Source organism: Paroedura picta, chromosome 1, assembly GCF_049243985.1.
Source record: "Paroedura picta isolate Pp20150507F chromosome 1, Ppicta_v3.0, whole genome shotgun sequence".
NCBI lineage: Eukaryota > Metazoa > Chordata > Lepidosauria > Squamata > Gekkonidae > Paroedura > Paroedura picta.
Genome location: NC_135369.1, coordinates 36,243,140 through 36,256,942, shown reverse-complemented (window position 1 = coordinate 36,256,942; position 13,803 = coordinate 36,243,140). Strand labels below are relative to the sequence as shown.

General features: G+C 43.0%; 1 protein-coding gene across 6 annotated transcripts in view; it reads left to right on the top strand.

The window, feature by feature from the left end:
- Positions 1–13,803, top strand: part of CCDC85A (coiled-coil domain containing 85A) — a 169,528-nt gene that overhangs the window by 141,949 nt on the left and 13,776 nt on the right. For 2 of the 6 annotated variants that reach the window (XR_013230228.1, XM_077333386.1), the window contains one exon: positions 11,920–12,042. The exons of 3 other annotated variants lie outside the window; for them this stretch is intronic. Coding sequence is in view for 1 of the 3 variants with exons in the window: in XM_077333386.1 (XP_077189501.1) it covers positions 11,920–12,042 (123 nt within the window). In the remaining 2 variants the exon portion in view is untranslated. Of the gene's footprint in view, positions 1–11,919; positions 12,043–13,803 lie in introns of those variants that run through there. One more of the 6 variants, XM_077333445.1, reaches the window with a different exon arrangement.

The window sequence follows — 13,803 nt, the reverse complement described above, 5'->3', positions numbered from 1 at the left end:
GCGGGCAATAAATCTAAATAATAATAATAATAATAATAATAATAATAACCCTATTATTATTATTATTATTCAGTTTCAGATTGATACATTTTACAGCTATGTTGATGTTGTTAGTTGCAAAGTCGTGTCTGGCCCATTGCGACTCCATGGACAATGATCCTCCAGGCTCCTCCTCTACCATTTACAACTATAGAAACTGATTAGTACACACTTTAATTGAGAAAGTGTCTAGCTAATAAATAGAATATTATGTTTTTTAAATCATTGAAGTAACTCTTTTTTTCTTGGTGAAAAAAAACCACCTTGTTTTAAATCCATCCACCCTGTTTCTTACATAAAGGCTTTTTAGAGGGGTCTTCCATTAGCAGTTGTTATTCTCAGGTCGCATCAAGGTCAGGATTATAGTTTTGGCAGCAGGCCTCTAAGGTCTCAGGTAGAAAGAAGTCTTTCATTTCACGTACTCTTTGACCCTTTTAATTGGAGATGACAGGGATAGAACCTGGGGCGTCTTGCATGCCAAGCAGATGCTCTGCCACTGAGTCATGGTCCCTGACCTAATGCTGTGTTAGGCACTCCGCATACTAACAATTAAAAGAAAAGCTCTCGCCCCAGCACATTTGTGATCTGAAATTTGACACAGTTTCAGTGTCAGTTCTGCTTTGTCACAAATGGTCAAAGGATATAGCCAACAAACAAAATTGCATCATCATCATCATCATCATCATCATCATCATCATCATCATTGTTATTGTTGTTGTTATTAGTATTAGTATTATTATGATGTTGCTCTGTCTGACCCAGCATGGGTGCACAAATTGACCCCCCCCCCCAATTTTGGCTCTTTGCTATCAAGTCTACAGGCACATAACCTGTTTTTGCTGATCTAAAGGTTAAGTTAGCTGTGGGGGGAGGGTGATAGAGAAGGGGACATGGATTGGGACCAAAGAGTGCTTGTGAAGGGATGCCAAGTTGCCCAGCGGTAAACAATATGCCTCCTTGGCTTGCCATTCAGAGTTGTGATTAGGGATTTGGGTAGCAAAAGCCTTTTTGTTCCCCCGTGGGCTGCTTGCTGTACTTCCTCTTCTGCCAAATAAGCAATTGCTGCAGGACCTAGCGGCTGAGCTGAGCGTGTCTTTTGGGAAGCTTTCTACAGAGAGCGAATGGCTTGTCCTGGAGATATGGATGTACTCCTCTGTCTGTTTGGTTCTTGGCTGTTCTTGCATGTCACTGGAAAAATGCTCGGGGAGACGGCAGCTGGCCAGACTTCTTCTTTCTGACAAAGGCTGAATGACAAATGGAATAGTCTCCCAGACTGTGTACCAGGCAAATACATGGGTGCCAACACTTTTTCTTTTTTGAAAGGCCATACTGCAAACATTTAAAGGCAAAAGTGAGGTTTTTAATCTTGAAAGAAAACATGCCACAAAAGCCTGAGGCCAATAACATCCCTATCTCTAGACCTCAGAGAACTACTGATGGACTACTGAAATGAGTTAATTGAATAGCTAAACTCCCCTGAGAGCTTGGAGCATACTTTTCTAGTGGAGGGTTCCTGTTGCATCTCAGCGTGACTCACTGGTGCAGTCCAGCCTCATTCCAGCTAGACCCAGCTGGGAGCAGGTATTTCTGCTTCATCTCTGTGTTTGGTGTTCTTGGATACAGAACAATACCTCAGAGGAGGCTTTCTGTTGTGACGCTGTCTGAGTTGTTGCCATGCTTTTGCCTCCTTGCCATTGGGAGGTGTGCTCAGGCATGGTCATGAAAAATGGGCCTTGAGGACAGATATTTCTTATTTTGAAGACAAAATCATCTTGAAATGTACTATGGCTGTCAGATGTCTGGGAAACTCTATTTTGGCCTATCACTTTTTGAGCATATGTAAAAGCACTGTTTTTGATTGAGATTGAGGACAAAAGAAGAAGGGGACAACAGAGAATGAGGTGGCTAGATGGAGTCACTGAAGCAGTGGGTGTGAACTTAAATGAACTTCGGGGAATGGTAGAGGACAGGAAGGCCTGGAGGATCATTGTCCATGGGATTGTGATGGGTCGGACACGACATCGCACCTAACAACAACAACAAAAAGCACTGTACAATATAGTACAGTTGCATATAAAGATTTGAGTTTTTAAGAGACAACCTTACTTAGGTAAAGATCTGATTTTCTATAGTGCTAGGAAGACTGCTGTTTCTTCAGGCAAATTTTCTGTTTCCAATTTCCTGTTCACTAAAATTATGCTCTCTGAGTGGAAATTTTTATGCTCTCAGAAATGTTAGTCTGTATCCATGCCACAGTTTTCTTACACTTTTTACAAGGTATTCTTTATTTTTGAGTGTGTCAGCTGGCAGCCTTACCAGTATGTGGAACATCTGTTCTACAGACAAATCAAACTTCTCAAGAGAAGTCTCAGTATCACATGCCAGGGACCTGTAGGTGGGTCATTGGCGCCTTCTGTTCAACTGTATTACAGGTTGTAGAGAAGTTTAACAGGATCACCTAGATGCATTTGCTCCTGTAGCTCCTATTGATCTCTGATTACCATTGATCAAAGCTACATAGCTAAATGCATGGAGTAGGCTGTGCAATAAAGTATTCAAACATTGATTGAAATACAACTTCAAACAATTATCTTATTCACATCTGGTTTGTAAATTGAAAATTCAATTTAATTGTTCATATAAAATATATGCAAACAAGGATCTGATGCAATGTGTGCATATTTTAAGATATGAAAAAAAGCCAGTGTGCCCTTCATGTTTGATTGTTGTACACAGTTACCCTTGGAGAAGTCACTCTACATTTTGCTTTTGAGATTTTATTTTTATCATTTTTGTGTTCTACACCACTTTGAACATTGAAAAAAGCATTGGAAATACATTAAATGAAATAGATATATTTAGAATGGGACTTTGAAATTGACAATGATGGCCCCATTTGCTACCATGCCCCATAACTGAGACAAGCAATAGCCTCTGTAGGAGTATAGAGACTGGTTTACTCTAAGAAAGAGGCTATTTGCCTTAGGGTAAAGATTGCAATTCATAATGCATGATTTTGCTCCTATTTTGAAAGAGGTCTTTTTTGGTTTGCTTAAAGGAAAGAATTTACTTTGTGAATTCATTTCTGTTCTGGATTTTCTTTTTTTCTTTTTTTTTGCAGAGTGGGTAAAAGGGGCTTTTGATATATGCCTATCAAAACATATCTGCACTGAAACTGAACAGATGTTCCAGATTAATAAATAAAGGATTAATAAAAGAGGAAAGAACACGACAAGAAATAACTGTACCTGTGATATTCCCCCCCCCCCCCAGCCTATGCAACTATGTTGGATTCCCTGTCCTTTTTGTTAATATATGAATTTCTTTTCGCAAAAGACAATTTGGAAAATTTCAAGGAATTGCTGTGCGGTGGAGGGGAGGGGGTAGGAGAGCTTCAGGGCTTGCCAGTTAGCTTCCTATGCATTTAGCCCTGAACTACAGATGTTTACCACTGTAGTGCAATTGCCCTCAAACTCTGGGCCAAACAGCACATTATGGTTTTCCTTAGGCTGTGTCTGAGTTCTCTAACCTGACTTTTAATCAGTCACATCTCACCTGTGCTCTTCATCCTGGAAATTCAGTTCCCAAGAACACAAGGGCTCAATTTAGCTAATTACCACGGCACATGGGGGGAAGGGTTTCTTGTTCCCAAATATAGATTCATGTGGGTCACCATGTTGGTGTGAAGCAGCAGAACAAAGCTTGAGTTCAGTAGCAACTTTAAGACAAAGTTTTATTCATGGTACTAGCAAGAAAGCCCATTGCAACCAGGAATACAGTGGGTGCTAGGACTCAGGGGACATCAGAAGGTGCAGATCTCTCTCTCTCTCTTTGTCTCTCTCTCTCCCTCTCTCTGTGTGTCTCTCTCAGTGTGCCTCGCAGCAGGAGGCATAGCAGGTAATTAGGTCTGGTTTGTAGGAGGGAAGCAGGGCTGGTGTGCAATTTGGGGCAGCTCTCTGTCTCTCTCCGTCGCAGCAGGAGCCATAGCAGGTAATTAGGGCCCCTTCTTAGGAGGGAAGCAGGGCTGGTCAGCAGCTTGGGGCAACTCTCTCTGTGTCTCTCTCTACCTCCCTCACAGCAGGAGCGATAGGAGGGAATGAGGGCTCACGTTTGGTCTGTGTGTCTCTCTCTGTGTCTCTGGCACGTCTGAGAGGAATGTGGCTAGCGTCCAGGGAGGGAGGGCAGGAGCTGTAGAGGCAGGGCCTATCAGGGTGCAGCCAGTGTTGCTGGCTTCACCCTGATTGGCCCTATTCCAACTTGGACAGCCAGACACGTTCCACCCCCCAGGCTGTTTCACAAATATATAGAGGAACCATGGATGGATGGATAAGGATAAGCTTTTGTATGCACACACACTTTTTAAGATACAATGAAATAGGAATTACCAGTCCATACACATGAGCAGTATGCTGTATGCTAATTGGTAATTTGATAAATTTCCTTTCATAATAATCTCTAACATAGAGCTTGCCCTTTTCACTACTGTATCACACTGGGTTGACAGTTCCACAGAGCTGGCACAAAATGTTTCTCCCTCTCAGTCTCAGCAAGTTTAGATCCCATTAGTTGATACTTGAAGTTGGATCCCACTCCCTCAGTGTGCATTACCTTATGCTTAACGACATTGAACTTCATTTGCCACATTATTGCCCATTCATTCAGTTTACAGAGATCCTCTTGGAACTTTTCAGTCACCCTTGGCTTTTACCATCTTGAATAATTCTGTGTCATCTGCAAACTTGGCCCCTACACTATTCACCCCTAGGTTCAGATCATTTACAAATAAATTAAATATTACTGGTCCAGATACCGATTCAAATACTACTGCTTAATGCTCTCCATTATGAGAACTATCCATTGATTCCTACTGTTTGCTTCCTGTTATTGAACCAATTTTTAATTTGTAAGAGCCAGCTTGGTGTAGTGGTTCGGAGTGCGGACTTCTAATCTGGCGAGCCAGGTTTGATTCCGCACCCCCCCCCCCCAGCCAGCCGGGTGACCTTGGGCTCACCACAGCACTGATAAAACTGTTCTGACTGAGCGGTAATATCAGGGCTCTCTCAGCCTCACCTACCTCACAGGGTGTCTGTGGTGGGGAAAGGAAAAGGAAGACGAATGTAAGCTGCTTTGAGACTCCTTCAGGGAGAGAAAAGCCGCATATAATAATCAACTCTTCTTATTATTATTCATAATCAGGGCCATTTATGTCTGTATCAACATTTGACAAGTTTGGATTTTTTAAAAATAAAACACTGGCAGTGAGGGCCATGTGATGTCAAGGACCTATGATTAGAATCTCTCATGTATAATTTAGCCACAGAAATCAACTGTAGGAACAGAGTATGGGGTAAAAAAGACAAATCAGAGCTGTAGTGCTAGGAAGGATGGCAACTCTTCTTTCCTCAAATAGGTCCCGGGTAACTGTTGCGGGGGGGGGGGGCAGTGTTTCCAATTAGAAAACTCATCTAGAGGGGACCCTTCCTGAGCTTCATGGCCCAGGCTCATATCTCTGTCCTCCCGTAAAAGATGCTCTTTTCAGCTAAATTATGTGTCAAGAATCTGATCGATGGTTGCCAATTCTAGGTTGGGTATCTGCAGATTTAGGGGTGGAGGCTGAGGAGGGAGGGGTTTAAGGAAGGACCTCAGTGGGATATAATGCCATATAATCCACCCTCCAAAACAGTCATTATCTTCAGGGGAAATGATCTCTGTTGTTTGGAAATTAGATATAGTTCCAGATCTCCAGGCCTCACCTGGCAATTAGCAACCTTACATTCCCCAGTATAACAAGTAGTTGGGCCCAAAGGATGAGATTACTCAACAGCCTAAAGTAGCGGCAGCCAGTATTTATTCACCTTTGTAGTTTGTTTATTTAAAGGCATAGCTAACCTCCCAGCCCTTTTGTTTCAAATCATCTTTTTTGTTTCATTAAATAAGTATCCCACATTTTGACAAACGGTCCTCAAGTTACCTCAAAAAAAAAAAAAAGGTCTCATTTGTATGATATTCTCCCCTGAATTTCTCTTTGCCCATGGTGTAGGATCCTGTCTTCCCCCGCCACCTGTCTTACTAAGCAGTTATGTATGGGTGTTATATTTTACTAGCATTTGTGCCCAAAATAAATCAAATGTACACAAACATAACAATATTTTAGAAGAAATCTAGGATCTGAGAAAGCAATCATATATCCACATGGTCTATGTACCTAGACAAATATTTTAAAATGTTTTGACATTTCCTCTAAATCTGGACTGGGCTGCTACCTGAAGATGAACCTTAGCCTAGCTTCTTTACATTCAGAGATGCCAAAGGACATGATGGGATACCAAGCATTGACTAACCCCTGTTCACCTTCTGAACCAACTTGGACATCATACGAAAACAAATCGCCTGATCCGCCTGATTCATGGTGTCCTGGGGGCCAGTGCCTCTTGTTACCTGCCCCCCCCAACTTGGCAGCCCTATTTATAATAATAATATCCTATAAACCCAATACAAAATACAGGCAGGATTCTGCTCACATGTTCAGATATCTTCCTGTTTTCTGGCCAATGAATGATAAGATTCTGAGATGATTAAAAGCAATTGATGCTTATTTTTGTATGTTTATGGTTGCAGTCCTAAAAACACTTCCTTGAGAGTCAGCCCCCATGAAAACAATCGGACTTACTTCCAAGTAGATATAGCATTGTTCCTTTTACATATCATTTTGGAAATTATTAAAATAAAACTTCATTTTACTTGCATTATTTTGCTAAATAACAGCTTACAAATATTTTCATTTTTACGATTTTGCACGGATTTATAAGGGCCCTCCCTCCACAAAAAATGTTTTCTATTGGCTTTGGAAGTGTGCCTTATTATAATTAATGTTTGCAAACAGACTCTGGCAATCCAGATGGAAATTATTTTTCAGCTCTGGCTAATTGTTTAAAGCTATCCCTTAAAAAGAGAGAGTTGACTTACAAACAATGATTTTTACCCCTTTCGAAAATTATTTAAACTGTGGAGGACAAAAGCAGAGATGTCTTATTCTGAGGGGGGAGGTATAAAGCAAGTCTGACTGAAAAGGTCACCAGCATCTTCCCAGTATGTGATGTGGCTGTCAGTGTTTGGACTTATTCTGTGAAGCTGTAGCGAGGGTATTTTTAGCTTTTTGCCAAAGCTGGCAGCTGGATTAGGTTGCCCCAGCAACTGCTGCATCACCTTGGACTCCCTCAAACACTGCAGGAAACATCTTGAGCCTTATTTTCAAAGAGGCTTGCAATAAATTGGTAAAAAACACCAAGGCAGTTGGGAGGTTGAAACCCCATTAATGAAGAATTTATACATTGTTCACTTTTTACATTGAAGGGCAGTTTCTTGGAGTGGGGGGGATTGCCCAGGGTGAGTGTTTGAAACAAGCCTGTTTCAGTTGGAACATGTCTGAAGATCTCACACAGCCTTTTTGGTATGGTGATCCAAAAGTCTAAATTTGCTTGGTGTGATGGACCACTTAAAAGAAAATAGGGCATATACAAATCAATAAAACTTCAAAAGTCAATAAAACCCACTTCATAGGCTTCATCAACCACTTTTGGGGTGAAGACCTACATTTTAGGAAATGTTGGTATAGACTCGTGGTGGCAAACCTATGCCATGCATGCCAGAGATGGCATTCAGAGCCCTCTCTGTGGGCATGTGTGCTGTCACCCCAGCACAGAGTTCACTGAATCAGCCTGCATGAGGTCCAGCTTCCCAGTGCCAAAAGGATGGGGAGGACTCTTCCCACATGTTCCCTAGCCTGGGAAGTGATTGACTGGCTCTGGTCGTTCTGCTTGGCTGGCATCCGCAAGTGCTGGTGGGAGCAGGAAGGCTGCACCAAACAGAGACTGGGGAGAGCAGAGCCAGGCCAGACCCCACCAGAGATACTACACACTGCTGACTGCCCACACATCCAGCCTCGCCACCTCCCCTCAACGGAGCAAAGGTGAAGAAGGCAGGGAGGGAAGGGAAAGGTGCGGGGGGGGGGGGGGAACAAAACCTAAAAATTAACCACCAAACAACAAAGGACTCTGTTATTGTGTTTTTCTTTGAAGACAAAAGATGTTAATGAATGAGTTGTTGTTGTTTTTAACTAAAACCTCAGTACTCAGGTTAAATTGCCATATTAGCACTTTGCAATAAATAAGAGGGTTTTGGGTTGCAGTTTGGGCACTCAGTCTCTCAAGGGTTTACCACAGACCACTGAATCATAGAATCATAGAATCATAGAGTTGGAAGGGGCCATACAGGCCATCTAGTCCAACCCCCTGCTCAACGCAGGATCAACCCAAAGCATCCTAAAGCAACAATTGAGTAACATCTTGTTTTCTTACAGGTGAGGCTGAGGAGCAAATGAAATGTTATGTTTCCATCCTCCCTCTGTCCCCAGTGCAGTCTGTAGTTACCTCTCCACTTCTCCATGCTTCTTGTACCATTGGTGTGCTTCTGACGAGGCCAGGGGGATCCATTCATGGGCCTGTCGACCTCCAGTGGCTAACTCCTAATGTAGGCCAGTCCTGTGGTGGGCAGCATCCTTGCTATATTAACCCAAATTCTAGGATGCTTCTCATGCTAGCCCACAACCACAGACTAACCCACTCATCTGAGATTAAGACACAAACTGTGGAAAATAATTTTTCAAGAAGAAAAGAGGACTGTGTATAGTGCCTCAGGGTTAGAAATTCTCACATAATCCAATTATCTGCAACTAGAAGCTTTGGTTACTTGTAATAAATTGGTACGTGAAGCAGAGAACCTTACCTCTCTGAATTTATTACTACCATCAACTCTGTCACTGTCAGGAAAATGGCACAGAGGGGAAGCATTAATCCCCTGTCCCCTCTGATCCAAATGAGGGCCCCTCTCTTCTGTGGGTTCTTAATGAAACATCCTCTAGAGAGCCATTCCCAGCATCTTGATTAATGTAGCCCTAAGGCTGCTTCTCACTGCAGTAGTAAACCTGTGTGGTTGTTCTATATATTGCTTACAAGCCCACATGAGAGTCACTGAAAGCAAGAGTCTAACTTAACTTTCTCTCTGGCATTTTCTTACTTTTCAGTATGTTTTTGTATTGAGGCCCACTTACGAAGTGAGCCTCCACCTGTTACCTGAAGGCAACAATCCAAAAAGGTTTTTAAAAATATGAATGTGTGGTCTAATATTATGAATGCAATGCATGAAAAATGTTCAGATTTATAAAACTACATACATTTATTACAAAGAAAGCTCTACATGGGCCTATCCTTGTCTTTGACCCAGAAATTACAGCTAGTGCAAAATGCAGCTGCTAGGGTCCTTACTGGTGCATCTTGGAGGGCCCATATCCAGACTGTGCTGAGGCAGCTGCATTGGTTGCCAGTTGTGGCCTGGATCAGATACAAGGTTTCAGTGTTAACCTTTAAGGCCACCCACGGCATGGGTCCTGCCTCTCTGAGGGACCACTTGTTTCCTTATCCCCCCTGCAGGGCTCTTCGATCTGTGGGTGATAATCTGCTTGTGGTCCCTGGCCCCAGAGAAGCATGCCTGGCCTCGACCCAGGCTAGGGCCCTTTCATTCCTGGCTCAGACCTGGTGGAATAAGCTCCCGGAAGAGCTGAGGGCCCTGATGTTGTTATCTCAGCTCCACAGGGCTTGTAAAACAGAGGTCTTCCGCCAGGTGTTTGGTTGAAAAGAAGAAGAGTTGGTTCGTATATGCCACTTTTCTCTACCTGAAGGAGTCTCAAAGCAGCTTACAATCACCTTCCCCTTCCTCTCCCCACAACAGACACCCTGTGAGGTGGGTGAGGCTAAGAAAGTCCTAATATCACTGCTCGGTCAGAACAGTGCTGTGACTAACCCAAGGTCACCCAGCTGGTTGCATGTGGGGGAGCGCAGAAGTCCGCACTCCTAACCACTACACCAAGCCGGGACCAGGAACAACTGAGGCCTCTCCTCCAGCCAAATGGTGTTCTATTTTGCGAATTCCCTCCCTGTGGTTGTTTGCTGTGGATAGGGAGGTTGGGATTATGCCGTTTCCTGTGCTCTATGTTATTTGGGGGCTGGGGGCATATTGGTTTTATTGGGGATTTTATATTATGTGACCTGCCACAAGTCCATGGAGAGTGGTGGGATATAAATTGAAACACTAAATAAAGTTAAAAAAAATCAGGCCTCAGTAATAACCTCACATATAAAATCAGTTCACAAAATATCAAACAAGGACCAAATGACCTAGACCAGACTACTCTACTGGGTCTTTTCTATTTGGATAATACTTGCTTTATGTCTGGAGCTATTGTATTTTACAATCTATGCATGCCTATGCATGCCTGACCACTGAAGAAGGCTAGCACAATGAAACATGTTTGGCCTAGATCATTTGGTCCTTGTTTGATATTTTGCATTGCATTCATAATATTAGGCTGTACAGTTACTTCTTCAACCTTTTTGGGTTATTGATTCAATTGGGGGGATGTCTTAGGGGATAGAACCAGAAAGCTCCATGAGAACTAGGCCTATGTACACATTTAAATGCACTGTTTGCTACATGTAGGCTCTTTGTTAGGTGCTCGGTGTGGTTTTTGTGAAATTGAACAGATACTGGCTAGCTTGTGATGGGTAATCTTTTGTAAGTGTGGGGCATGTCCTGCATCTAGTTCAGCCTCAGCTGGTCTGGATCTCTTCCCCAGGCTCAAGATGGATTCTGGAGCCAAAAGGAATGACTCTTTCCCCCTGGCTGGCTGATTCCTGTGTTGACAAACCCTTCAGCTGCCTTCCTCCCTGGTTGTCTGGGAAGTGTCCTCCTTGCTCCACTCCCTTTCTCCATGCCCTCCAATGGGTTTCCCTGATGCTGCTCCTTCTCCCCTTCCACCTGGGTGAGACCTGCCCACAGTCCTTGTCTCTCCCCCTCATGCTTGTCCCATCACCATTCTGCCTACCCCAGGATGCTCCCATGGCCATGCCCAAAAGTACTGAGGCTCCATACTCTTCCCTTTCTTCTCCCTCAATCAGTGCTGCCTTGTCAAGGCTCAAGCTGGAACACGTAGCAGCGATGGGTGGGATTGGCCCTTGTTGGCATTCTCAGTATGCCGCTTTTCCCACCAGGCTGCATTTCTACCAAACTTGGCTGAGCTCACCCTTTCCTCAGGCACACTGACAGCTTTCTGATGCTCCCTCCCTGGCTCCTTCCCAGATTAGGAGGACAAATGCACAAGGAGACCCAGGATAGTAATCCTGTCTTGGTTTCTCTCATAATCATTACAGCCTGTTCTTAAATGTTGACTCTGATTCACATGTTAGGTTAGCATGTCTCTTTGGCTGTCATAAAAATACAACCCTGGACCTCAATCCAGAGAACTGAAATTTCAATGAAAATTGAAACGACACAGTTGCTGCACAACTAAGTTGCAATGAATTCTGTGGGACACAGTTTCCTAGACTGAGGTCCTGTCTTCCCAAGGTGAAACTCTTTAATTTATCATCATCCTATTAAGACTTAGAACATTTTGGAACCTTATGTATAGAGACAGTTTACTGGAAGGCCTGTTGCTCTGTATGCTTTGCCCAAGTTTGATATACTGTATCTTCAGATTAAAAATTTCTAGGAAATAAGGTTGGTTAAAGAACTTTGAAAAAAACTTTGATATACCACTTTAGACTGATCTCAGCATGCCGGGCTAAAGGTCTGAATCAGTACAAAGCAACTTTATATGTTTCTTGAGAAGAAAATAATATATGGGCACAAGATTCAGGAATGTGATATATTCAGAAAGGAATTGAAATTGAAGTAGACTGGGAGGACATTGATGGTGGGTCATTGTTCTGCTTGATTAGAATGGTACTCATTCCACTATTAAATAGTTTTTGATTTTCCACTAAGGGTCCCGTTAGGATGCCATCAGGGGCAGATGGGACTTTCTGCTCTCCAAGGCCTCCAGCTAGCTTCAGTGACAAGGCCTCTTCACCTTCTCAGCAGCCTGAAGTGATGGTTAATGCCCTCAAGGTAACATATGCCTTGCTGTGTGGCCATGTATGTGCCAGATCTCCCATTTGTGTTCTGTGACCATCCATGATCCATCGCGCCTGAAACATCAACATATTTCAGAAGGAAAGAAGAAAAGACCTACTACCAATGCTATTGTCATCTTGCACATGTTTCTCCACGTGTGTCAGCTATCATATTTCACCCATCTTGACTGGCCAGTCCGTGCAGTATACCCATGATGCACTTGCATAAATTCCCTCTTCTGAGATGCAGAAGAGCCTTGTCTTTCTTTATATCTGACCACTGTGTGCCAGCTTCTTCATTCACACAGCTATGTTTAGATGGATGGAATGTGGGAGAGTGGTCACTCTAGAAAATAGCAGCCTAGGAAATTGGCCAGCCACTGGGTCTGACATTAACAGTAGCCAGCCAAATGTCTCCAGGAAACTCACAAACAGGACATGAAAACTTCCTGTGATTCATCCCCAGTATCTAGTTTTCAGAGCTATAGTTTTCTTTTGAATTTGGAGTTCTAGCTAGCCATAGACCTATCTGCTATGGACTGTACTAATATATATATTTTAGAAAATCAGTGTTACAGGTCATGATCATGTCTTGTGATTGTTAACTAACTCCACGAGTTTAAACTGCATTTATTTTGTCTGCCCTGAAATTGCAGCTAATCCACTTCATTCCGTATCCCTGAATCCTACTGGAAATCCTGTTACATATTTATCCTCATTTTCAAGGAGCTCAGGTCAGTGTACATGAGTCTCCCTTGCCTAGTTCATCCTTCCCAGAAACTTGTGAGCTAGATCATGTTGAGAGAGACTGACCCAGGGTTGCTCAGTAGGACTCAGAGGAGCAGGTCTGACTTTCCTCCAAAGGGTGCCTTCCCACTTCGTTGTCAGCCAAAAATGTCCCCCAGTCCTGTTCCTGGGAATCCCTTGTCTCCAATGAACAGGATTTGGGGGTAGGGCATTTTGGAGGTGCATGCACCCTTGGAAACATTAATCTGGATCACTAGCAACCTCTTGTTTTTTTTTCTTGTTTGTTGTTGTTGTTTGAGTTGTTTTTTTTCCACCTGCTGTGATGTTACTTAGTGCCTTCTAAGGATGTCTGGTTATTGCATAGTGAAGCAAACAGAAGCAAACAACTGGCCATTGTGGTCCTGCAAAATGGCCTTTTATTCACTGAAGAACAATAGGACTCCATTGATGGGTGGGGCAGCTTCTCCTCTCTTGCAAGAAATGTAATGGGTTGTTCTTCTGAAGGGGTGGTGTTTGGGGAAAAATTGTCCTTTTGGAGGTACAATATCTCTAACTATGTTTTCCGGTGAAACAGACAAGGGACATTTCTGGGGAGAAGTCAATCTACAATATATTCTGTAAACGTTTTAAATATTTCATAGTCTAATAAAATATTTAACACTACAATAAAAAAGGAAGCTCTCTGCACACATCCGCAGCATCCTTCCTGGGTTCCCAACCTTTTTGTTTCCTTTCCCAAGATTCTTGCCCCACACATACAAATGCCACTTTCTGTTTAGTGATTTATATGTCAAAACAAAGATAGTTCATATATATTATCTCAGGGGAGATAATCAGTGACTGCATCTGCTGAAATGTGATTTGACCTCAGAAAGAAGCAGGAGGACCTCCTCATTTGGGATGGATCCCAGATAGTGGGACAGATAGGCTAGCCAGTGCTGTTTCTGCCTGATATCTATGCTACCCCCTCCACACCAGCCAAACTGCTATTACTCCTGGCTAGAAGAAG